This window comes from Trachypithecus francoisi, unplaced genomic scaffold (assembly GCF_009764315.1).
Source record: "Trachypithecus francoisi isolate TF-2019V2 unplaced genomic scaffold, Tfra_2.0 Lachesis_group12, whole genome shotgun sequence".
Lineage (NCBI taxonomy): Eukaryota > Metazoa > Chordata > Mammalia > Primates > Cercopithecidae > Trachypithecus > Trachypithecus francoisi.
The window spans coordinates 16,276,445-16,301,188 of record NW_022681457.1 but is presented as its reverse complement, the minus strand read 5'-3'; the positions used below and the strand labels follow the sequence as shown (position 1 = coordinate 16,301,188).

At 52.0% G+C, this 24,744-nt stretch overlaps 1 protein-coding gene across 2 annotated transcripts; it reads left to right on the top strand.

The window, feature by feature from the left end:
- The first annotated feature begins 396 nt into the window (after nucleotides 1-396).
- TTC22 (tetratricopeptide repeat domain 22) lies at nucleotides 397-24,393 on the top strand. Of its 2 annotated transcripts, XM_033225017.1 has the most exons (8): nucleotides 397-1,679; nucleotides 15,968-16,023; nucleotides 16,238-16,353; nucleotides 16,991-17,109; nucleotides 17,920-18,081; nucleotides 19,760-19,804; nucleotides 21,656-21,808; nucleotides 22,308-24,393. In XM_033225017.1, the coding sequence occupies exons 1-8, from the start codon at nucleotides 1,113-1,115 to the stop codon at nucleotides 22,842-22,844; spliced, it is 1,755 nt and encodes a 584-aa protein (XP_033080908.1). In that variant the 5' UTR covers nucleotides 397-1,112; the 3' UTR covers nucleotides 22,845-24,393. The 2 variants fall into 2 exon arrangements, with proteins under 2 accessions (XP_033080908.1, XP_033080909.1); XM_033225018.1 differs by lacking the exon at nucleotides 19,760-19,804 and having other exon boundaries at nucleotides 959-1,679.
- Nucleotides 24,394-24,744: the final 351 nt, after the last annotated feature.

Genomic DNA, 24,744 nt, shown 5'->3' with positions numbered 1-24,744 from the left:
TCTATATCTTTAGAGATACTCCGACTATATTTCACCTATATATATATATTTCATCTGTCTATCAAGATGAAACAACAGGGAAGGCAGGAGCCAGGCCCAGGTGGAAGGAAGAGCAGGAGGAACTGGCCCCTGCAGCAGGGAACGCTGCCAGCCAGCCTCCAGGCTAGAGGTTAGGGGACCACTCTAGACCTGGGAGGAACACTGGCCAAAGCAAGAAAACTGGGACCACAGGTGGGGTGCAGGATGGGATGGGAACCAAGCTGGAGGAGTGGGGGCTAACATTTATCCAGAGCGGCCATTTATCAGGCTTACCTGATAAATGGGGAAGGATTGTCATCCTCATGTCACAGGTGATGAAAGTGTGGCAGGTCATACTTTATTAGGGTTGGAGAAGCAGGATTAGAACCAGCACATGCAGCCCATAGTCTTTGCACAGGAGCTCACTGCGGAGCAGAGAGGGCGCAGAGAAATTCCAGGTAGGAAGCCTCATAAATAATGGTCAAAAAAGAGAGGAGGGAGATGGCAGGCTCCATTCAGAGGAAGAGCACTGAGGACCTGCGGACAGGATGCGACAGCGACAGGAGGGTGGCTGCCACAGCTAGAACGGCCAGTCCTGACGCAGCTCAAGCAGACAGGGCGGAGGAGCGCCCCTGGAGGAAGGGCCCGGCCCTCAGCAACCTGGGGTTCCAGGCCTACCTACTTGGGTACGCCCAGTTCTGTGACCTGGGCAAGTTCTGTTCCTCCTCTGAGTCTCAGTTTTCTCCTCTGAGCCTCAGTTTCCTCCCTGCTTAGCAGAGTAAAAACACGCCTTTTGCCTTGCACCGAAGTTTGCGCGCCTCGTATTTGACAATGCGCTTGTTTTTCTGGCACACCTGGTTGTGCAATGTCAGCGTCTAGAAGCAGCTGAGGAGCGAAAGCGGAAACACCCACAGGGCACTCCTCGGGCCCACCCACCTGCGGGAGGCGCCCTGAGACCGAGAGGCCGCCGGGCCCGGGGCTTCTGCCGGCTGCCCTTCGCCTCCCGCAAGGCGCTCGCTCGGGGGACGCCCCCATCCACTGCCCTCCGCAGCCTCAGGGACAAGGGCAAGGCCAGGGAAGCAGAGGGGGCAGCCATGGCGGAGCCGGAGGCTGTGGCCGATGACCTAGACGCCCTCATCGACGACCTGGACTACCTGCCGGGTCACTTTCACCTGGAGATGCAGTTGAACTTCGAGCCGCGCTCGCCGGCCCCGCAGCGCGCCCGGGACATGAAACTGCAGCGGGAGGGTCTGCGGCAGGAGCTCGAGCTGGCGGCCGCCCCGCAGCGCCCCGCCGTGCGTCACCTCCTGGGCGCTTTCGCATTCTACCTGGAGGAGCTGGACGAGGCCCGCGAGTGCTTCCTTGAGGTGATCCGTGAGCACCCGGGCAACCTCAACGCCTGGGCCAATCTGGCACACCTGTACGGGCGTCTGGGCCAGGAGGAAGAGGAGGAGGCGTGCGCCGCGCGGCTGGCCGGCCTCATGGGCCTGGCGGAGGAGCCCGAGGCCGCCGGGGACCCCCAGCTCCGCGCTGCTCGCTGCCTGGCCGAGCAGGGCTACGCGCACGGCTTCGACGTGGGCTGCGCCAGCCCGGAGGAGCGTGCGCGGGGACTGGCTGCAGGCATCGCGCTCTACGACAAGGCGCTGGGCTACGGGCAGCAGGTGGGTGACCCCTGTCTCCCTACCTCCCGCTGGGAGGACTGTGACCATGGTCCCTTCTGCCTGCAGAAATGCCCCGGTATCCCTGACTCTCCCTCAACCCAGGTCCTTTGGTCTCCCAAATACCTTTCCAATGTGCATCCCCCGCCTGCCCCAGCCACGCCTGTAGCTCTCTCCTGGTCTAGGGAGTGGAACCGCTTCCTAGTGGGACTGCCTGCCCAAGCCTCTCTTTTGGAAACCGCACAAGCCCAACCTGCGCAATTCATCCTTCTTACCTTGCTCCTCCCAGCAAGTGCCTGTTCCTGCTCCTGTGCACACCCACCTAAGTAAAAGGCAGAATCAGGCATCCTGCCAGAAACTTGGGCACATTCCCACCTCTTCTGTCCCCCTCACCTCCATCCCCATCCATTCGGTCCCCAAATCTTGTCCCTTCAACCTCCTGTTATCTCTGAGTTCTCTCCACACTTCTCCAGCCTTCCTCTGCCAGCCCAGCTTCCATACCTTCCTGCCTGCACCAGTGTAGCAGCTGTCACCCATCCTTAGGGTCCTGCCCTCCAGCTTGACCCTTCTGCCTCATCTTCCCGTCTGCTGCCAGTGTGGTGGTGCTCCATCTTGCTGGCCATGTCCCCACTGCCTGGCAGATAAATCCTAGGCTCTTTGATGGGTATTTGACATCCTCCATGATCTATCTCTCTGTTCTTCCTCTGCCACGTTCCCCCTTCCAAACCACTGTGTGTCACTTTGCCACACTCTGCTTCCCCTTGTTCCTCCATAGGCCAGATCTCCTTACAGCTCACCTTGTCCTTTTCTCAGCCTCTTCCTGGGGTGCCCTTTGGCTCCACCTTTGCCTGGAAGGTTCTCTTTAGTCTTGGGTTGGTCTCAGACATCCCCTCCTCTAGGAAGCCTCCACTAACTCCTCAGGCTGGGCTCCCGTAGCACGGCTCACATTGTCTGTTTCCCAGCCTCCAGCTCAACCGTGAGGTCTCTGAGAGTGGAGACAATATCTGTCTGGTTTACCACTGTAAACCCAATACACACTGGCACAGCACCTGGCACACAGTGGCACTCAATAAATGTATCTAATAAATGAATGGATGTATGTGCAGCATAGGGCCTAGCACTCAATAGGCAAATACTAGGTATATTATCTACTGCTGCATAACAAATACCCCCAAAATTTAGCAACTTAAAATATTAAGTATATATTATGGCCCAGTTTTTGTGAGTCAGGAATCCAGGCATGGCTTCACTCAGTGCCTCTGGCTGTGGTCTCATCTGAAGGCTTGCCTGACTAGGGGGATCTACTTCCAAGCTCACTCACATGCTGTTGGCAGGATTCAGTTCCTCACTGGCTCCTGCCAATGGCTTCCCTCTTTTCCTTGCCACATGGACATTTCACCACTTTTGCTATTTTCTGCTCATTAGAAGCAAGTTACAGGTTCAGCCCACACTCAAAGGGGAGGATTACACAAAGACATGAATACCTGGAAGTGGGGATCACTGGGGCTATCTCGGAGGCAGCCTGTACTGAATGACAGACAAATGATGTGGTAGAGCATTATTCTCTTTTACAGAAGAGGAAACCACAGTTCAGAGGGGTTCCATGATGGCACAGCACAGACAGGGTTGAGCTGATAACAATGATGTTTTATAATGTTTTAGATTTGTGATATGTAAATAACAAGCCTTCACATATGGGTAGCACAGCTCCCTTCACAAAGGCTCTGCACACTCCCCTCAGTGCCTTTTCCATGAATGTTCATGGCTTCTATAAGAGAAGATGTGGGCCGGGTGCGGTGGCTCACACCTGTAATCCCAGCACTTTGGGAGGCCAAGGCGGGTGGATCACGAGGTCAGGAGATCGAGACCATCCTGGCTAACATGGTGAAACCCCGGTCTCTACTAAAAATGCAAAAAAATTAGCCGGGCGTGGTGGCGGGCACCTGTAGTCCCAGCTGCTCGGGAGGCTAAGGCAGGAGAATGGGGTGAACCCAGGAGGCGGAGCTTGCAGTGAGCTGAGATGGTGCCACCACACTCCAGCCTGGGCGACAGAGCAAGACTCCATCTCAAAAAAGAAAAAAATTAAAAATAAAATTAAAAAAAAAAAAACAAAAGAGAGAAGATGTGAGAGTCAAGACCTCAGAAAGTACAGGTTGGAGGGCATGGACCTGACTTAAGGACAGCATGCAGGGTAGGGGTTAAGAGAGTTGACTCTGAGTCAGATGGTCTGGGTCCAAATTCCAGTTCCTCCATGTTCACTCACTTCAAATCAGTGCTTAGCACCACCAAGCTCCTTTTCCTTCATCTGTAAGATGGAGATAGTAATGTTACATATGTCATAGGCTTTGTCATCTGTAAAATAGGGACATCCTTCACTTGGTTGATGTCATAATTAGCAGTTAATATTTATAAAGCACCTAGAAAGAGCCTGCACAAGGATGAGCAGGGTCACAGATGACCCCTCCCTCTCCCCGACTGGGAGAGCTTCCTCTGCTCTTAAGCTGAGTGTAGACATGACCACTGATTGCATGAGGTCAACAAGAACCCAGGTCTCTTGTTTCAATCCTGAGCCTGTGGCCCTGAATGCCAGGCTACCCTCAGTGGAAGGCACAGCCAACATTGATGTGTTCAGTGTGGTCATGGCAGCAGGTCATGGCAGCAGAGAAGGGCCTGAAGAGCCCTGGGCTAGGAGCCATGAGGCCTAGGTTCTTGTCTCAGCTGCAACACTACCCACAGCGGGGCCTTCTCCTCCCCGGGCTTTGGTTTCTTCATCTGTAAAATGGGTGCAGGAAGCAGGGGCTACGTGGTCTCTGAGGCACTTTCCTGCTCTTAGGAGACCATTCACTGGGGGAAGTCTTCCTGGAGGAGGTGAGCAGGAAAGCAGTGATTCGGGGGTAGCTATCAAACAGAGCCTGGCTCTTCCCTCTCTGGGAACACGGCCACAGTGGGGATTCCCCAGTGAGTGAACATCCAGATGAGAGAGTGCTAAGCAGGATGCCCAGCACTCCAGGGAGGGAGCCTATTGCTTCATGGGGGTGTGGCTGCCAGCTCTGTGCTGTGTCCTGGGGCGTGGCCCAGCAGCTGCCCCACAGTTCTGCATAGAGCAGCTGTGGTCGGCCCCCCTACACAAACCTCCAGAGAGAGTTTGGGATTTGGAGACTCCATTTATCATCTTAGGATTAGATGACATCCTTCTGAAGCACCTGGCACAGAGTAGGTGCTCAAGAAATAGTTGCAGCCAGGATGACAATAATGATGGTTGCATCATTTTTAGAGTCCAGAGGTTTGGTTCTGAGCACCTAGTTCTGTTATTATTTTGCTGCGTGGCTGTGGACAAGTCCCTTGTCATCTCTTGTCACTTGCCTGAGTTTCTGCTTCATAAACATTGATCAGCTCCAGTTTTATTGGTATTATGCAACAAACGATGGGAGTAAAAATGCCCATAAACTGGAAAATTCTGGGCATGTCTGAGAGGCATTTATTGAGCATTTTAACATTTATTGAACACCTACTATGTGCCACTGTTTTTAAGAAGTCCCTGCCTTTAAGAAGCCCTTGAACAAAAGGAGAAGCAAACATTTGCTTCTTCATTAACTATGCTTACCTGAGCCCCTCTTCTGGGAGTGGGAGCCAAAGGGACAAATCAGAGACATATCTACTGTTGGCTGAGAACACAGGCATTCATCACAGGCCTGTGTCCTTGGCAATCATCTCTAAGTACTGTACACCCAGAGGTCACACTTTCTGAACCCAAAACAGAGCCCCAGGGGCTGACAATGAAAGTACACTCTGGGGATATGGGGACCGAAGGTTGGTATCAACAGGGACCTGGAAAGTCTGGGCCCTGTGGATAGAGTGGGAGTGACTGACTCAGAGAGGGAACACTCCCCCCTTCAGCAGGAGTTCCCAGGCAGGAATGAGTGGGGACACACCCAGCAGGGGCATGGTGCATGCACAGGCCCCGTGGTGGGGCCTGCAAAGCACGGGGGCTTGAGTGCTGGCTGAACTGGGGCAAAGAATGAGGCTTGCCCAGGGTCACAGAGCTAGTAAATGGCAGTTAAATCTATGCCACCCTGGTTGACTGCAAAGCCTTTGCTCTTTCTGGAGAGTTCAGATGAGTGGGGTATAATGCAGATGGCTAGCAGGATGGTGAGGGGAGACCCTCACAGGTGTAATCCTGGAAATCTAAGGCAGAGGAGTATGGAGAGAGAGGAGGTGGGTAGGTTGCCATGTGTCCAGAGACTGGGAAGGATGAGGTAGAAGGTAAAGTCAGAGTCAGACCAGAAGAGGAGGAGGAAGAGGGACCCCTGCAGTGAGAGATTTTCCATCCTTGTGGGACTGGGACTCTCCCGGGTGGGGAAGAGCCTCTGGAGCTCAAAGGACAAAGAGCTGCTGAAGAACTGTGAACAGCTGCTCATCTGCTAACCTAAACTACAAAATAATAATGACAAATTATAAAAGAAAACGTTATAAAAGTTAATCATCGAGCCCATAATCCAAAAATAATCAGTGTTTGTATAGGAGGGGCTTTGTTTCTGTGACTTCCTTTCTTTGCTCTTCATTCCCTTTCCCTTCCTCCCTCCCTTCCTTCCTTCCTTCCTTCCTTCCTTCCTTCCTTCCTTCCTTTCTTTCTTTCTTTTTCTTTCTTTCGAGTCTGGAGTGCAATGGCATGATCTCAGCTCACTGCAACGTCCACCTCCCAGATTCAAGCAATTCTCCCGCCTCAGCCTCCCAAGTAGCTGGGATTGCAGGCACCTGTCATCATGCCCAGCTAATTTTTGTATTTTTGTAGAGACTGGTTTTCACCATGTTGGCCAGGCTGGTCTTGAACTCCTGATCTCAGGTGATCCGCCTGCCTCCACCTCCCAAAGTGCTGGGATTATAGGCGTGAGCCACTGCACCCAGCCACATTTCTCTTTCTTAAATTACAAAAAAATATGAGAAGACAGATGACTTTGATCACTCCCCTCCTCCTCCCATCACCCCTGTAAATATACACACATGTGTATACACACGCCATCTCTCACACACATATACACTCACAGATGGACCGTCAGTGGCAAATCTCTAGATTGAGTAGCTATTAAGAGCACAAGCTTTGGAGTTAGACCAGGTGAGAATTCTGCCTCCATCACTAGCTGGCTACAGGCAATTCTTTATTCCTCTGAGCCTCAGTTTCCTTCTCCATAAAATGGGATTCTAACATGAACCTCACATGGTTGCTGTGAGGATTGAGAGAACATGAAGAGCCCCAGGCAGGGGCACGTGAGGTCCTGCCTGGGGCTTCTCCCTGCCTGCTCTGGCCCACAACACTTCGCCCCTGCTCTTCAACAGAGCCTTCCAACCTCTGGTTTACCCCCATGTGGTTTCTGTCTTGCCCCTAGAGTGTGGGCACTCTGTCTTGGGCTTTTCTCTCTCTTCCCCATCCACCCTCCTCAATGTCTGACGTAGAGCTGAACACCCAAGGGGAGTTTGCCACCATTGTTTAATTTAGTCAAATAACTGGATTTTGTCTTTAAAATCCCTATTTTTTAAAATAAGGAAACTTGAACTTACTGTCTAAGAGAAAAAAAAAATCCCTGTCCCAAGCCAACTCAGTTATGTTATTTTCTTCTCCTTGTCCCAAAACACTGGTGCCTTAACACACACATGCAGTTACACACACCAGGGCAGGCCCTGAGTGATGACAGGAACCACACCCGCAATGGTGTCTGTGCACCGGGCACTGAGCTCAGGGTCTCACCTGCCTTCGCGCATTTTAATTTTATTCAAACCTCACAGACACACTGCCGGGTGCTGTGATTCCCCCTCACACCCCGGGCATAACAGGCTCAGGGAGGGCAAGGGACTTGCCCAGGTTGACCCAGTGCACGCGAGGCTGTCCACACTTCACCAGCCAGCTGAGGCGGCTGGGGAGGGAGGTGGCCAGCCTCACAAACAAAGGTGTGGGCATTCCAATCCATCACTGCGTCCAGCGGGGTGGGGACCTGGCAGGAAGGCCCAAGAAAGTGTCAAAGGTCAGCAAGCCTAGGATCCCTGGCACGCATGCATGTTCACACACGTGCACCCACGCGCGCACACACACACACATACACACACACACGACTCCACGATTCTGAGTGGTTTGATTTGGTTCAGCTACAAGAGGAAGTAGATGAAGCTGGATGATATCCCAGGCACTGTGCACACAAGTGCTTTTCATCGATTATCTCATTTGGTCCTCACAGAAATGCTGGCAAATCCACATTGTTATTAACCCCATTCTATAGACAGCAAACTAAGGCTCAGAGAGGTGTTGTGACTTGCCCAGGGGCACATGTGGCTGGCAGGAACTAAGCTCAGGACTATGGGACATCAAAGCCCAGGAGGATGGACAGCTTTCCTAAGGGTCTGGCTTCAGCCTTCTGTGGCCTTGGGGCACTCACCTTTGCATGTCAGTGCCTTCTAAGTTTGCTACTGGTTTCTCTCCCCACTTGGCTGGGAAGTTTGAGAACTGAGTGTCCTCCTCCTCACAGATACAGAAGCCCAGAGCCAACGCTGCTTTAAGCATCATCAGGCCCAACCACCTCTTTTACAAGAGAAAAGATGATGTAGTTAGAGTGCAGCACCACACAGACCCACAGGAGGAGCTGAGAAAATTCAGGCATCACTGTTGTTACTGCAGAGGGTAAGAGACTCCTGCAGACCCACTCAGCTACTACCGGTGCTAGAGCTGGATTTGGACACTGGACCAGACAGGGAATGGCCGTCTCACTAGGGGTAATGAAACGGAGAAGTGGCTCAACACAGTCCAGCAAGTCTGGGATCCAGCACAGAGCAAAACTGACAGGGCTTGTGTTTGCATGACAGACCTAGGACCAGAAAGGAGCTTTGACCAACAGGGAGCTGCTCAAAGCTTAAAATCCACAGGGAACTGTCCAGGGAGCCCAAGACAGGGCCGAATATTTGCTTCCATGGCATAACACTCAAATCCCAAATTCCCTCCACCTGTGCACATATCACCCCAGCCAACATGCCTGTTGATGCAGGCAGGCCACGTGGGGTCACCCCTGTTTGCAGATGTAGAAGCTGAGCCACGCCAGTGGGCTCTCCAGGACCCCTAGAGGAGTGAGAGGCAGGGGTGGGACTCCAATCTCATCCTCTGTTTCCTCCCCACACCTGGCAAGGCAGGAGCACAAGAGCATCATCACCTGCAGCTGGGTGTGGGGAACAGCAACCCTCTTCCCTGCCTGTCTTGTACATGGCCCACAGGCGGCAGGCTGGGGCCAGGTGGGGCGGGGCTCGGTGTGCAGGAGCAGAAAGGCTATTCTGTGTCATCACAGAGGACATTCCAGTTGTGCAGGAAGGACATATCCACAGGCCTGCCACCTTGTGACTTTTATTTCTGCAGTGTCAGCCTTCACGGAGTCAGCAGGATGAGCTGGAAACAGCAGGGGCATTGGAGGAAGGCAGATCTGAACTTGAATCCTGGCACTTCTGCCCCGGGCTATGGGGCTGGGCCGGTGGCTTTTTCTGTAGTCTCTATTTCCTGATCTGTAAAAGGAGGAAGATGCATTATACCTTCTAAGGCTGCTGTGAGAACCCAGTGCCATGATGCACTGAGGAGCCCAGTGACACTAGAGAAATGTTCATTCTCTTTCCTGTTTGTCATTCTTCCTCCCCAGAGAGAAAATTAGTCAGCTTTCAGGAACTGACTCTGAATCCAGAGGACAGCCCGTCATCAGGGGCAAAGTTCAAAATACAAGGCAAATATTTTCCTTAAGAGCCAGCAAGGTCTCTGTATAGCCTATTCAAATGCGTATATATTGTACGTCGTTGGTGTAGTGAAAGATCTTCTATTAGAATAACTTAAAATAGCCAAGTTCCCCAACATTTCCTTCTTTGGGGGCTGTCTTTTGAAGTAAATGGGATGCTGAGGTCCAACCTTGTACCTGACCCGAGTTAAGACATGCCTGCTCTGGTAATGGCTTATCCTAATCCTACCATTTCCTGCAGTTTCTGCCAGGTCACTAACCTTTGTTGCTTACTCACCCAGCCCACAGGAGCTTCGATCTTCAGGCTTCCCTGAGGATCACAATTTCTGACCTTTTACTCACTAAAAAAGAGAGAAATTTTCTAGCCCATTTTTGTTCCACCTTAGGGTAGTTCAGTGAGAGCCTCGTGCAATGGTTCTCAAACTTCAGCATGCAGTAGGGGGCCTGTTAAAACACAGGTTGCTGGGCTCCCACCCCCAGAGTTTTAGATTCAGTGGGTCAAGAATTTGCATTTCTATCAAATTCCCAGGTGATGCTGCTGATGTTGCTGGACCGAGGGCCACACTTTGAGAACCACTTGTCTAAGGTATTCGGAGGCAAAAACTCTGGAGCTAAGTCGCAGAGTTCTCAGCCCTACTACCTGCTAGCTGTGTCACTCTGGGTGCATGCCTTAGCCACTCTCTTCCACAGTTGCCTCATTTGTAAACTTGGGAGAATAACAATCCCTACCCCATAGGTAACCCTTGAGAAAGCCTAATGGGGCAACACATGTAAATGAAGTGCCTGGTGCATAGTAAGTGTTCAAAAGTTGCTATTATTAGTATAGCAAAAGAGCATCATCTCCAGGTTTAAGTCAAGGCTGTCACACTGGACACGTGACTCTGAACATAGCATCTTGCCTCAGTCTTCCCAGCTGTATGAAGAGGGTAATGATACTCCCTTTACATTCCCTGAGGCTGTTCTGAGGATCACATGGAATCTATGTGAAAGCCCTTTGTAAATGGTAAACACTGTACAAACAGTAAATCCTTGCAGCTGGATCTTGTGAGAAGAGCATTGAAGTCAGAGAGACCTGGCCTGAAGTACCAGGTTAAATAGGCAGGTCTCTGCCTCGGTTTCCCCATCCCTAATATAAGGAAAGTAATAGCGAGGGCCTCAGAAGAGCTAGGAAGTGTGGTGAGAACACCTCACCTGAGATCTGTCTCTCTCACCTTCAGCTTGTACCAGGGTCTACAAATTTCATTTTAGGGTCAGCATGGGCCTCGCCTAGTTCCCTCCCACAAATCTGCCACAGAACAGCAGCCTAATGTAAGCTCCTCCAGCACAAAGCCTGGACTCACACGCTGGCCAGCCTCTCTCATAGACCACGGAATCCCCAGCCCATGGGGTTGTGATAAGGATCAAATGAAAGAAAGGGGGGGTATCCTGACTGGAGGCCACCTACCCCAGGCAGGTTCACCGTAAATACTCCTCTTCTGGCTGAAGTCCTGTGAGCCTCCTCCCAGGCTGCCTCCAAACACCTTGCCTCTGGGAGTCGTAAACTCTGTAACTGAATTCCTTGCAGCCATAAGAGGTTTCACAGCAACTTTATTCTCCAGGATAGAGGTGGAATGCCCCCTCCCTTCTCCAAGAGGGGAGGGGGCAGTCACAAGCCTGCTTAATTTAATTTAATGCACTATGGCTTGCCAAGTTGCCCCTGGTAACAGCTTCAGCGGCTGCTTCAGTTACTGCTTAAGTTACAGCCAGAAGGATTTTTAAAGAGATAGTCCAAGGCCGAATGCAGTGGCTCAAGCCTGTAATCCCAGCAGTTTGGGAAGCCGAGGCGGGCAGATCACCTGAGGTTGGGAGTTCAAGACTGGCCTTACCAGCATGGAGAAACCCTATCTCTACTAAAAATACAAAATTAGCTGGGCATGATGGCACATGCCTGTAATCCCAGCTACTTGGGAGGCTGAGGCAGGAGAATTGCTTAAACCTGGAGGTAGAGGTTGTGGTGAGCCAAGATTGCGCCATTGGCCTCTAGCCTGGGCAACAAGAGCGAAACTCCATCTAAAAAAAAAAGAGAGAGACAGACAGTCTATTTTAGAGCCAGAATTGCAGCACAGAGTGAACATCCAACACCAGCTTCACCACAGGGATAGAGGAGTAAAGCCCAGGCACAGTGAGGCTTCTGACTAGATCTGTGTATTGCATTAACTCTGTTCCATATCCACTGACCCCATCTGCAACCCCACAAGCCCTCCTGCAAATGCGGCTCTTAAGAGGGATCTGATGAGGGACTACCTTAGGGATTTGTCACACAGATGTCACCCAACTAGCTACTTTTTTGAAAATCAATTTTAGTCATCAAGTTGAAGGGGAGGAGAGTTGACCCTTAGGAGTGGCCCCTGCAATTCAGGCATACTGCCACCAGGTGGTGGTATTGCTTGCTTAGTGAAAACCATAACCAGTCTCTTGAATTAATCAGTAATACTCAACAGCGCGCAGAGTGGTGGTGAAACCACTGGATTGTAAGTTCTGATGCTAACTAGTGTGGAACCTTAGGTAAGCCACCTCGCCTCTCTTCTCGGTGTCCTCAGATATCTAGTAAGGAGATTGATCAGGATAACTGAGTGCTGTGGACAAGCCTTAGGAATAGGATCATGGGGGCATGAGTCTAAGCCCCCACTCTATCATGTACTAAGTGGGGTTTGGACACATAATTTAATTTCTTGCCATTTGAATACCAAACAGGAGAGTGGCTGGGAAAGCCCTGAGGACAACACATTAGTCTCCAACACTGGGGACCTGTGGAAGCAAGAAAGGTGCCTGGGACCCAACAGGGGACTGGAGATCCTGAGGTCCTGGGAGCATAGTGGGGAGAGGACAGCAGGGTGCCCCAGGATGGGTCCAGATTCCAGGGCCAAAGACCACGCTGCCTCATCGGGCACTGAAACACGCCACAGCAGACAAAGCAACCTCCTAGAGAACCCTAACCCCACTCAGCTCTCAGCTCTACCCAGACCAGGAGGAAGGGAACAGACATCTATTCTGGACCAGGCACTGCCCTCACGACTCCTGAGAAGCCCATATGATTATCCTTCTTTGCAGATAAAGACATAACCTGCCAGGGGTAACTCATCCCCCAAGGTCGCCCATCTCATATGACCAGGCCTGCCAGGCACACGAGCCTCAGCTCTTCGTATTCCCACCCCCGAAGTCTACTACACCTGTTCTTGCTGAATGCTAGGCTCCCTCGCCAGGAGCAAGGAAGGGAGAGTGGGTTCTCTTTCTCCCCACCATGACTCAGTTAGCCAACCACAAAGCAGGTGAGGGACCAGAGGTCATGGGATCACTCACATAGAAGCAGCCAGGGGCCGGGCACGGTGGTTCACGCCTGTAATCCCAACATTTTGGGAGGCCAAGGCAGGCAGATCACTGGAGGTCAGGAATTCGAGACCAGCCTGGCCAACATAGCGAAACCCCATCTCTACTAAAAATACAAAAACTAGTCGGGTGTGGTGGCAGACACCTGTAATCCCAGCTACTCGGGAGGCTGAGGCAGAATAGCTTGAACCCAGGAGGCGGATGTTGCAGTGAGCCGAGATCACGTCACTGCACTCCAGCCTGGGTGACAGAGCAAGACTCCATCTCAAAAGAAGGAGAAGGAGAAGGAGAAGGAGCCGGAGCCAGGAAGCCTGAGGCACCACGTGCCCCTGATCCTTCGCATGGTCAGGTTTTGACACATCATGCCAGTTTGGCCCACGCTAGGTGCTCCATAAATCCCAGTCTCCTTCTTCCTTCCCAGGTCCAGTGTAAGTAAAGCAGATAAGGGTATCCAGAGTCTTGTCCCTGCCTTTTTGCTTATTCCCACCTAAGTAACAGGATTACCTTTCAAGGTGATGCAAATGTAAAAGCACACATCAATCAGATTTTGGCATTCCTGAGCTCTAGCCTCTTTTTTTTTTTTTTGAGGCAAGGTCTCACTTTGTTGCCCAGGCTGGAATGCAGAGGTGCTATCATAGCTCACTGCAGCCTTAAACTACTAGGCTCAAGCAATCCTCCCATCTCAGGCTTTAGAGCAGCTGTGACTATAAATGTGCACCACTGTGCCTGGCTATTTTGATTTTGATTTTTGAGGAGACAGGGTCTCACTATGTTGCCCAGGCTGGTCTTGAACTGCTGCTGGGCTCCAGAGATCCTCCTGCCTCAGCTTCCCAAAGTGCTGCGATTATAAGCACAAGCTACTGTGCCCAACCCCCCAGCTCTCTCTCCTTCTATAGCTCCCCACTAACCTGCAGATGAGCTCCAAGTCCTGACCCTGGCACTCAGAAGCCCCTCCTGATTATGCCCCTGCTGGCTCTTCTCTTCACCCCTTACTATCAGAGTTCCAGTCCTTGGGCTGCAGGCAGACCCCAGCACACCTTGCTGGCTCTTCTCTGTGCTTTTGCACTTGATGTCCCATCCTCCTAGATTGCCTTTTCTCACCGTATCCACCTGAGTGATTCCTACTTGTCCTTGAGGACCCTACCCTAGTACCTCTTCCTCTGGAAAACCATGGGGAAGTCCCTGGATTGTATAGGCTACCTCCTCGGACTCCCATAGCCCTCGTGTTCCTGGATTGTATAGGCTACCTCCCCGGACTCCCATAGCCCTCGTGTTCCTGGATTGTATAGGCTACCTCCCCGGACTCCCATAGCCCTCGTGTTCCTGGATTGTATAGGCTACCTCCCCGGACTCCCATAGCCCTCGTGTTCCTGGATTGTATAGGCTACCTCCCCGACTCCCATAGCCCTCGTGTTCCTGGATTGTATAGGCTACCTCCCCGGACTCCCATAGCCCTCGTGTTCCTGGATTGTATAGGCTACCTCCCCGGACTCCCATAGCCCTCATGTTCCTTCTACTCTAATTGTGTCTTTGGGTCTGGTTTTCCTGCAGGACCCAGAGTCCCTAAATGTGGGACCTGCCTTCTCTCTCCTGTCTTGATTGCCCAGCCGAGAGTCACACAGAGAAGCTACTCAGGGAATACTGACTGAGAAATGCAATTAGTGGGACCCCTTCTGGGTGGTCTGACTGGGACCTGGGTTCCAGACCCTGTCCTGAAGGGCAGTCATACCAGTTAGTGGGATCTGACTCATAAGGACCCCTACCTTTCTTCCTCCAAATTCATCCAAGGTGTCCCGGGAGCAGCCACAGCCTAACCTGCTAGCATTGGCTCCCCCAGGTCCCCATTCACATACTCTGTGCTGCACACCCATCAGCTCCCCATCCTTAACATCTCCAGGCCTCTGCTCATGGGAGCTCTCCATCTGGAACCCACCCTCTGAAGTGCCAATGTGACCCAAGACCCTCCTTAGGCCCTCATCCCCCGACTGGGAGTGGCCCGCCCATTCCCCACACTCCCTCTGTACCACTCTCATGGCCTCGATCAGACCTGGCTTCATACCACAGCTATTGGCAACCCGATGTGGGGAAGCAAGCATGGGCTTTGGAAGCTGACAAACGGGGACCGGGTCCCAGCTCTGGCACTCAAAAGCTGTGTGACCTCAGGCAAATCACTTTATCTCTCTGAGCTTCAATATGCTCCTCTATAAAATGGGGATAACAGCTACTTGATAGGTTTGTTGTGAGATGGAGAAGATGAGTGTCAGGATCCTGGCACATTCAGGCACTGAGCCGCATCCTATTACTGAAGCCTGGGTCTGCTTCCCCTGCCAGGTTGTGAGTGCGTTCGGGTCAGGGTGCAGGTCCCATTCAGTGCCACATTCCCAGAGCACCCAACGCAGGGCCTTATGCCATAGGTGCTGACAAATGCATTCACCCCAGCTGCTGGGGATGGGGATAGAGAGATGATGGGCCCCCCTCCCCCACAGCTGAGGAGGCCACAGTGGGGGTGGCGAGTGCAGAGTGAAGCCTCCAGATCAGGGACGGGAGATGAATGTGGAGGGAGGGGCTGGAGCCTGAGGGAGAGCTGCTGATATGCACTGGGGGTTTTATTGGTTTTCATTAAAATTCCTTCCCGAAGTCGGAGCAGCTACTCCCATAAATAACAGCATAAATATTTTATCTGGTGCCCAAGTCGCACAGCAAGGTTGGCAGGAATAATAATGGCAAAACAGTTCAGGGGGGTCTTGGGCTTCAGCTGAGCTGGGCTCACTTAACATGCCCAAAGGGGCTTTCTCAGGAAGGTGAAGACTGCAGGGATGGCACCAAAGGGGGAGGCAGGTGGGCGTGGAGGAGAGGGTGGGCAGTGGGGTGTGCGCCCTGGGGTTGGGGAGCCTGTGGAGGGTGCGGGAGGAAATGCTTGCCATACCTGCTCTAGGATAAGCACCTCACTGGGGGCCCTCACAAAGCCTCTGTAGTCAGAGAAGTGAAGTGACTTGCCCAAGGCCACCCAGCCAGTCACGGCCAGAGCCAGGACTGTAATCAAGGGTGTTTAAGGTCAAAGCCCTTCTCACTGTGCCTGCTGCTTCTTGGGGTTCAGCAAGTGTGGGAGTTTATGAACAACAGCCAGAGTACCTCAGTAATGGCAGCATGGGCTGTTCTCTCTTTTCCTAGATCCCGATGGAGGAGAAAAGGGGCTGGTATTTCACCATGGCAACACTCTACATCAGGTCAGGCAAGAAGGTGGCAGGGGTACGGGATGGTGGAGGGAGAGGTGTGGCCTGGTACCCAGCCAACAGGGTAAGGGCAAAGGTGGCTGGGTCCATCCTGCTGGAAAGGGCTCCCCAAACCCCACCACCACCACCACGGGCCTGGGCAGGGCTGGCAGCACACAGGACAGCTGGGAGGGGGTGCCACCCAACCACATCTCCTTCTTGGCCACAGGCTCGATGGTATCTTCCTGGAGCTGGGCAGTGAGGAGCAGAAGAGGCTGCCCGCCTTCAACCGCACGTTGGCTCTGCTCCGGCAAGTGCTCAAGTCCGAGGACCTCCGCCACCAAGGTAGGGGCCCAGGGATGGGTGGGACAGCAGCCTCTGTCCCCCGCCACCAGCCCGCTGGCATTGCACCCACCTCTGGCACTACCTCCCCCTCTTGGCTCCTGTTTCTTCCTCCTTTGCTCTGTCCCCTACACTCATCTGTGCACCTCAAGGAGCCCACATACCTTGCCCAAGTGAACGTGCCAACACAAGTCACTGTGACTGCAGGCTTCCCCGTCTGCAGCTAGTCACCTGGAGGGTGAGAGGTAGTTTCCCCTGTTTCCACTTATTTATTGTCAGAAGATTGAAGCCTCCGTTGAAGAGGAGTCGAGTCATTTTTTTGCAGGGCTAGAGAGTAAGAACAGGGACTAGAACCACCAGAGCTGGTGAGAGCTGAAGTCAGAAGAGACCTACGTACCTGAAATGAGTTCCCCCCAATGACACATTGAACACAGAACAAGCACTAAAACGGGTTCACTAACCCCTCACACGGCCCTTCTCTCCACCTTTGCTTCTCTCTGTCCCTGGCAAGTTGCCCTCAGTGATCTCACGCTACTGTCCGTTGCTTTGTCTTCATGGACAACACCTAGGATGGAGATGGCCCCTTCCCTCTCTCCACCCTGCTGCTTCCTAGAGACCCTCTCCCACCCTTCACCCCCAGCCCTGGCCTGGTGCTACCTCGGGATGCTGCTGGAGCGGAAGGACACCTTCTCCACCACCCCCATGGGCGTCCATGACTGCGGGTACTCAGGGACTGACCCTCTGGACTGCTTCGGCAAGGTACATGCCCCCAGCCACACCCACTCTCTAAACTGAGAAGGAGCCTGGCACCCCAGCCTCTCCACCCAGAACTCAGGCTTCTCTGGGTATCAATCCCCACCGCGTGGCCCACCCAGGAAGTACATTTACTCCAGACCTTGCTCTCCATCCTCTCTTCATTCACAACAAAAGAGACCCTCCCCATACTGAATCTGGCCCCATCCCGTTTCTCCAGCCTTGAAACAGACCCTTAGACTTTTTCCCTTGAGGCCTCCATTCACAATACTCCCTCTGCCAGGAGTTCTCTACCTCCCCACCCCCAGTGGCATAGTAGAATGATGAGTTTAGCTGGGGTCTCCCTGCCAGTCCTGCCCAGAGGCTGTGTGACCCTAAGGCAAGTCACTTACAATAGGAAGCAGTCATGACAATAATGGGGGTAAATGCTATCACCCAGGTAAAAACCCTGTACTTTGTCAGGTTGGGGGACAAGGGTTGCCCCTGGCCCTTCCTCTCACCTGCCCCGGGAAGATGGGGGAGCATACACTGGGAAGGACGGGTCTGACTGGGGTCTAGAAGGCTTTATTGGATGTGACAGGTGATGTGGTCATGGGCTGGGCTCTCAGGAGTTGGGTGCCAATGGGTTGTGTCCCAAAGTGTTGGGTTCTATGATATGACAACTTACTGGCAGGTGGATAAGGGTGGATATGGGTAAAGGGCACCATGTTGATATGGATGTATCCAAAGATGGGGTTCCTGTGGTTTAGCACTGTTTAGCCAGCTCTGGCTAACGACCAAGCAAGTGGTTTGCTTTTGCACTCCTCCCTTACCTAGGCCATCGAGATCGCCAAGAACCAACCTCCCATCCTGAATCGCCTGGCCAAAATCTTCTACTTCCTAGGAAAGCAGGATATGGCCACTGGAACCTGTAACATGGCCCTGGATGTCCTACAAGATCCAGAGCTCAACTGGCAGGCATACTGCACAAGGGCTAAGGTGGGTCAACTTCCTGCACCACCTCACCCTGCCACTGGGAATCAGAGAACAAGGGCCATAGGCCAAGACGCTGTTGCCAGGGCCCAAGGGTCAGGGAGTCCTCATGGTGGAAGGGAGCTTAGGAGCCATCAAAAAACACAGTTGGGTTCTATACAGCCTTTTGTTTGTTTTGAGACAGGGTCTCACTCTGTCACCCAATTGGAGTATGGTGGTGCCACCATGGCTCACTGCAGCCTAGACCTCCTAAGCTCAAGCAATCCTCCCACCTCAGCCTCCCAAGTAGCTGGGACTACAGGTGCACACCACTGCACCCAGCTAATTTTTGTTTTGTTTCGTAGAGATGAGGCCTCATATGTTGCCCAGGCTGGTCTCAAACTCCTGGGCTCAAGCAGTCCTCCCTCCTTGACCTCCCAAAGTGCTGGGATTCCAGGTGTGAGCCACTACACCCAGCCCTGTAAGGTTTTTGAGTGAAAGACTGTAGAAGCCTCCACTCACTGCAGGAATCCCTTCTACAATGCCTTGTCAGTGAGCCCCCAGCCTCTTCTGGGTTGGCACAGGTGGAATCAGACTGACCAGAGTTGAAATCTGACTTCTTCACCTTGGGGAACTTGTGGCAAGCCACTTACCCCGCCAAACCTCAGTTCCCAAATCTGTAAGATATAAATAAGAACACTCCTTAAAATGTTGTCAGCAGACGCGGTGAGGTAGCATCTAAAGCACAGTGCCTTGGACATAGGAGGTGCTTTTCTGAAAGCCAGTAGAGGTCATTTAATATAGTGGATCAGAGCTCTGGCTCTGAACACAAGACAGTCTTGGTTCAAATCCCACAACACCACGTGCTGTAGGACCTTTGGCAAAATACTCTTGCCCAGATTCTGAGCCTCAGTTTCTGTATCTGTAGACTTTCTTTATCAGTTTATTTATCTGTAGATGATAATACGTCTCATAGAGTTGTTATGAGAATTACATTAGATTTTGTATGTAAAACTCAGCATCAAGCACACAGTAAGATTTCATAAGAGACTGACTGCTACTAATTTAATATTAGGCATATTTTTGAATTATCTCACTGTCTCTTGAGGCAGTCCACTGCATAATCATTTAGCTCTGCAAGTTACACACTTAGGTGAGCGCTGTCTCCCGCTAGCTTCCCGCACTGGTCCCAGACCCGCCCCCTAGAGCCCACACAAAGCCCGTGTGCTTGAGGAAGCAGACTCGGAGCTCCAAGTTTACTTCACTGCAAGCGGAAGAGTCCCCCATCCCCTCATCTTCTCCACTACCATCCACATGACCTAGTGGCAAATCCTCTCCCAGTCTTGGTCTCAGTGGCTTAATTACTTTGCCAGCAGGTACGAGGCAGGAGTGAAATTCCTTCACTGTCATGGATGTGGTTATTATTATAGATAATAATATTAACCGTAATAGTAAATAATAAAATGTTTCTATAAAATTCTGCATTTCATCAAGCACTTTCATCTTCGTGATCTGATTTAATGCTCATAAGAATCCTGTGAGAGAGGCCAGACATGTGCCATCCTACATATGAGGCCACATAGAACCAGGGAGGCAGGGAACTTCACCAAAGAACTGCATTCAGTACTCAGAAACTCCAATTTTACTCTCCTCCCTCCATCACCATCTGGTGTCTTATGATCCTGGCCTCTCTGTGGTGCCAAAGATCACTCAGATGACCAGAGGAGCACAGGATGGTGGAGAAGAGACGGTGAGAAGGAGGGAACTCACATTATCTGTGTAAAAGCCTCAGTCCATGCTGCGGCCCACAAGCATGGCCCTGGACCCATGAGCTCTCTACCCCACCTCCCTCTGCTCATGCCTCTCTCAGTCTTCCAACCCTACTGGCCGGGGCCTCTGCCTGGAATGCTCTTCTCCCAGATATCTGATTGGCTTCCTCCCTCACTTCCTACAGGTCTTCTAGTGGCCATCTAATTGAAAATATCAAAGCCATGCCAACATTTAATTTTTTATATATATTTATATTATTTATATATATGTATATAAATTAATTTATTTATTTTAAAAATTCTTTTAGAGATAGGATCTCACTCTGTCACCCAGGCTGGAGTGGAGTGGCATGATCATGGCTCACTACAGCCTTGAACTCCTGGGATCAAGTGATCCTCCCACCTCAGCCTCCCAAGTAGATGGGACCACAGGTGTGCACCACCACACCCGCCCAGCTAATTTTTAAAAAATTATTTGTTGTAGACACAGGGTTCTGCCTATGTTGCCCAAGCTGGTTTCAAATTCCTGGGCTCAAGCAATCCTCCAGCCACAGCCTCCCAAAGTGCTGGGATTATAGGTGTGAGCCACCACACCTTGCCACCACCAACGTTTTATGTTTTCGTTTCCTGGTTTAGTTTTCTTAGCATTAATCACTCCCCTACACACTATTTACATCTTTATCATGTTTATTTTCTCTCTCCCCCAAAACATATAAGCTACTTGAGGGCAGGGATTTTTGTGGTTTTGTTGTCTACTGCATTCTCAATGCCTGGAACAGTGTCTGGCACAGAGGAGGCTCTTAATGAATATTTGCTGAACGAATGAATGAACTGAGCACCTTCCATATGCTATCTCCTGACTAGAATATGTTCTTTCAGACATCATGGTAATTCCCCCAGGAAGATATTCATGTACTAATTTTTCAGATATAGAAATGAGGTTCAGGTTCATAGAGTTGTGGAACTCCCTCCAGATGACATGGCTAATAGCTAGGGGTTGAGGGAAGGACTGAAATTCAAACCCTAGTCCAACTGACCCCAAAGGCAGAGATTCATCTCCCCCTGCCTCCATGATGCTGTCTTATAACCAAAGCCCTTCTGATGACTATAAAGCATGAATACCTTCAACAACAATAGCCCCCTTTCCCTCGCTTCCTCCTACCCAACCCAAACCCACCCCTCCTAAACCTCCAAACTTTGTAAATGCTCTAAGTGTGAGGAAAATGGAGGAATTAAGGAAAGCAAGGGTCTGAGATCATTTGTAATGTGATGCTTGTCAGCTGGGGCTACCTGCCATTCTTCCCACACTGCTTGTTGACATAGACTCTCCCCAAATTGGTGCTGCCATCCTACCTAAAATAATCCTCCCCAATCATCTCTATCCTATTGTCATGTTTATTTTGTCATAGCACTTACCGCTTGAAATAGTACTGTTTACAATTGACCGCCTCCCCTACTGGAATGTTAAATTCCGCCAGAGCAGGGACCTCATCTATCTTGTTACCACGGTACCTCCTGTACCCAACATAGGAACTGGCACATGGTGGGCTCTCAATACATATCTGTTGAATGAGTAAGGGACTCTTACTTCATCCCACTCACTCATTGCACAGACAGGGAAACTAAGGACCAGAAAGAGGGTGTGGCTAGCCCAAGTTGGTCCAACACTAGGACCTAGGACTCCTGGGTCCCAGCCTCAGGGTCTTTCTACTGCAACACAGAACCTCCCTGGCTGCTGTTAAAAGAAAAAGAGACTGAGTTCATTTAGAACAGAGAGGAGGGCAGAGGCCCTTGCCTGGATCATCTTTCCTAAGCTGGCTCTCTGTTGGCAGATCCACATCAGAGCCTACCTGCACGACCTGGAGCGGGCCAAGATGGGTCTCGGGGGCATGCCTGACAGGAACCACCTGGCCTGTGCCAAGGCTGACCTAGAGGAAGTGGTCAGGGTGTGCCCAGGCTTCAAGGCGTACCTGGACATCGGCCAGGTAAGGCAGTCTCTTGGCTTAGCCAATAGCTGAGCAAGAATCTGTTTACTCCTTGCCAGGCTAGGCCAGGATGCAGAGGAAAAAGTTTCACTCCCTCATAACAGTACCTATCTCCTCCAGCCATGGTGAGGATTGAATGTGTGTACAGCATTTAGAACAAGGCCTCAGGAAGTGTGGGCATTATTCTTTATCTAGAAGATATCTATTCTCTGTGTTCAGGGAGTGTTTACCAAGAAGTGACAATATCATAATTTTAGATACAAGAAAACCGAGATCCAGAGATTGACTCACTCAAGGTTACATGGCTAGGTGTGAAGGGGCTGGAACTGGAATCGGGGTACTCTTTTCCTAGAGGAGCAGTAATAAAACGTGTGATTCATAATGGTCGATGGAGAGAGGGTGGGAATGAGTGAAGGAATGGAATTTATTTTTAAGCAAGCGTGGGGCGGGAATGAGCATGGAGCCGCACCCGCAGTGAAGGGAGCGTCCCCCACCCCAGGTCTACTACTACATGGGCGTGGACGCAGTGCAGGAGCTGCTGGCGGTGGATGAGGCGGCGCTGAACCAGGCGCTGGTGTTCCTGGCCAAGGCGGGCGAGTCGGAGCTGGGTGCCACGCTGCCCGAGCTGCAGCTGCTGCGCGGCAAGTGCCTACGCATCAAGGGCGAGGACGCCAACGCGGCGGCCTGCTTCAAGCGCGCGATGGAGCTGGACGACGCGGGCTCCAGGCACACCGAGGGCTTCGGCTGCCTGCTCGAGGCGCTGCTGGCGCAGTGGAGTCAGGCACAGCTGAGCGATGGCGAGCTGGGCCGCGAGGTGGACGCCTGGCTACGCCGCGCCCAGGACAAGTACCCTGCGGCGCGCCTGCGCCAGGAGCTGCAGCGCGTGTGGCGCGGGCACACGGACGAGGTGCTGGGTCTGGCCCGGGCCCTGGTGGCCCAGGGACGGCTGGCGCTGGTGCGGCTGCTCTTCGAGACTATGGAGCGCGAGGGCGAGGGCGCCAGTGCGCTGCGGGACCGCCGGGCGGTCTCCTTCTAGGACGCAGGTGCCCAGGCCGGAGGCTCCCGGGGACCCCGCCCAGGCCCCGCCCAGCTGGTGGGACCAGGTCTGGACTGACCCCCTGCCTTAGGCTGGCCTGGGAGCGGAGCCAGTTAGATTCTCTGTCAGGAATTGTGAATGGGGATGTTGCGACACCCGGGCGGTTTGAAATGCCCACCCAGACTGGAGGGCCTGAGAGCAGAAGAGTCTGGGAGCAGAGGTGAGAAAACACTGAGAAGCTGCCAATTGAGGGACAGAATTTTCTAGACATACAGGTAAATAAGATGGTTGTGAGGCTCCTGAGAGAAACGGAAGACAGTTACCTCAGTGTGGCAGTTTTCTAGTCCAGGGGCCCAGTCCCTCAGCCTGAGTGCCTGTCTTTGGACTCCCATGGGCTTCACTCTATCCTTATGTGAAAGTCCCCTTTACTTTAGTTGACTGGAGTGGGGTCTCAGCTCCTGCAGCCAGAAAAGCCCTGGCTAAGGCAGAGGGCAAGGCTGCACCGCTAGTGAGTTACGGAATAGCACCCTACTAAGCCTGGTGCTCCGGGCTCATTCCTACCTCTCTGCCACTTTTCCAGCAGGCCTCCTCCTTGGTCAGCTTGGCCTGAAAGGCCTCCCAGACGCTCTGAATAGAGCCCATCAACAGAACATTCACTTGACTTCCCTGCTCTTGGGGGAACTAGGGGCCCCACCCTTTAGGAGGTGCAACCTGTCCCCAATCTTTTTTTTTTTTTTTTTTTTTTGAGACAGAGTTTCGCTCTTGTTGCCCAGGCTGGAGTGCAATGGCACGATCTCTGCTCACTGCAACCTCCGCCTCCTGGGTTCAAGTGATTCTTCTGCCTCAGCCTCCCAAGTAACTGGGATGACAGGCGTGCACCACCACGCCTGGCTAATTTTGTATTTTTAGTAGAGACGGGGTTTCACCATGTTGGTCAGGCTAGTCTCGAACTCCTGACCTCAAGGGATCCACCTGCCTCAGCCTCCTAAAGTGGTGGGATTACAGTGTGAGCCACCACGCCTGGCCCTGCCCCCAGTCTTGACTATTCTACTAATTCTAAAGAAAATCTTGGAATTTTACACTCTTAGAATCATAGTCATAGAATTTTTTTTTTTTCTTTTTTTGAGACAGAGTCTCACTCTGTCGCCCAGGCTGGAGTGCGGTGGCCAGATCTCAGCTCACTGAAACCTCAGCCTCCTAAGTTCAAGCGATTCTCGTACCTCGGCCCCCCGAGTAGCTGAAATGCCAGGCTGTACTCACTGCTTTGCTCATATCCTCACTCATTACCAGGGACAGGCCAGCACCCCTGCATTGCATCTCACATATCCGCTGATGGGTAGAGAACAGACTGAAATTCAGTGTCTTAGAGATCGCACAGTGCAACCCCCTCATTGTGCAGATGGGAAAACTGAGAGCCATAGAAGGGAAATGGCTTGCCCAAAGCCATACTTACTGTTTTCCCCACACTTACTTTCACACTTTTTACCACAAACTTACTTTCACCATTCTTCAGGTTTGGAAAAATACTAATAAACTAATCAACTCTAAAGTATTCAGTGTTTATATGTTAAAGGTTTGTGTGTCACTTGTTACATGGGTCACTCTGATATCCACTGGGACAGTGTTTCAACACTAATGGTGGCATTCCAGGTACCTGTGAAATCTGGCAGTGAGGCCACCCTAAGGCTCCTGAATCCTACCTCATGTCTCACCATGGCTCACCACTTTGAATGGTGACATTCTTTCTCACCCTCTTTCTCCTCTCACCACCATTGCAGCAGAGGCCAGAAGGTGACTCCACAGCAGACCACACACACCCCTGTCCACTTCTACCCCCCAACCACCCCCATCCCTCTTCTGCCCAAGACTATGACCCATGACTGTCCCTAGGATGGGAACC

Excerpts from the sequence above, each read along its gene's own strand:
- TTC22 (XM_033225017.1), top strand. The coding sequence starts at position 1,113 with ATGGCGGAGCCGGAGGCTGTGGCCGATGACCTAGACGCCCTCATCGAC. Across the intron at positions 16,024-16,237 it reads ATGGCAACACTCTACATCAG|GCTCGATGGTATCTTCCTGG; the intron begins GTCAGGCAAGAA and ends TCTTGGCCACAG. Across the intron at positions 19,805-21,655 it reads AGGATGGTGGAGAAGAGACG|ATCCACATCAGAGCCTACCT; the intron begins GTGAGAAGGAGG and ends CTCTGTTGGCAG.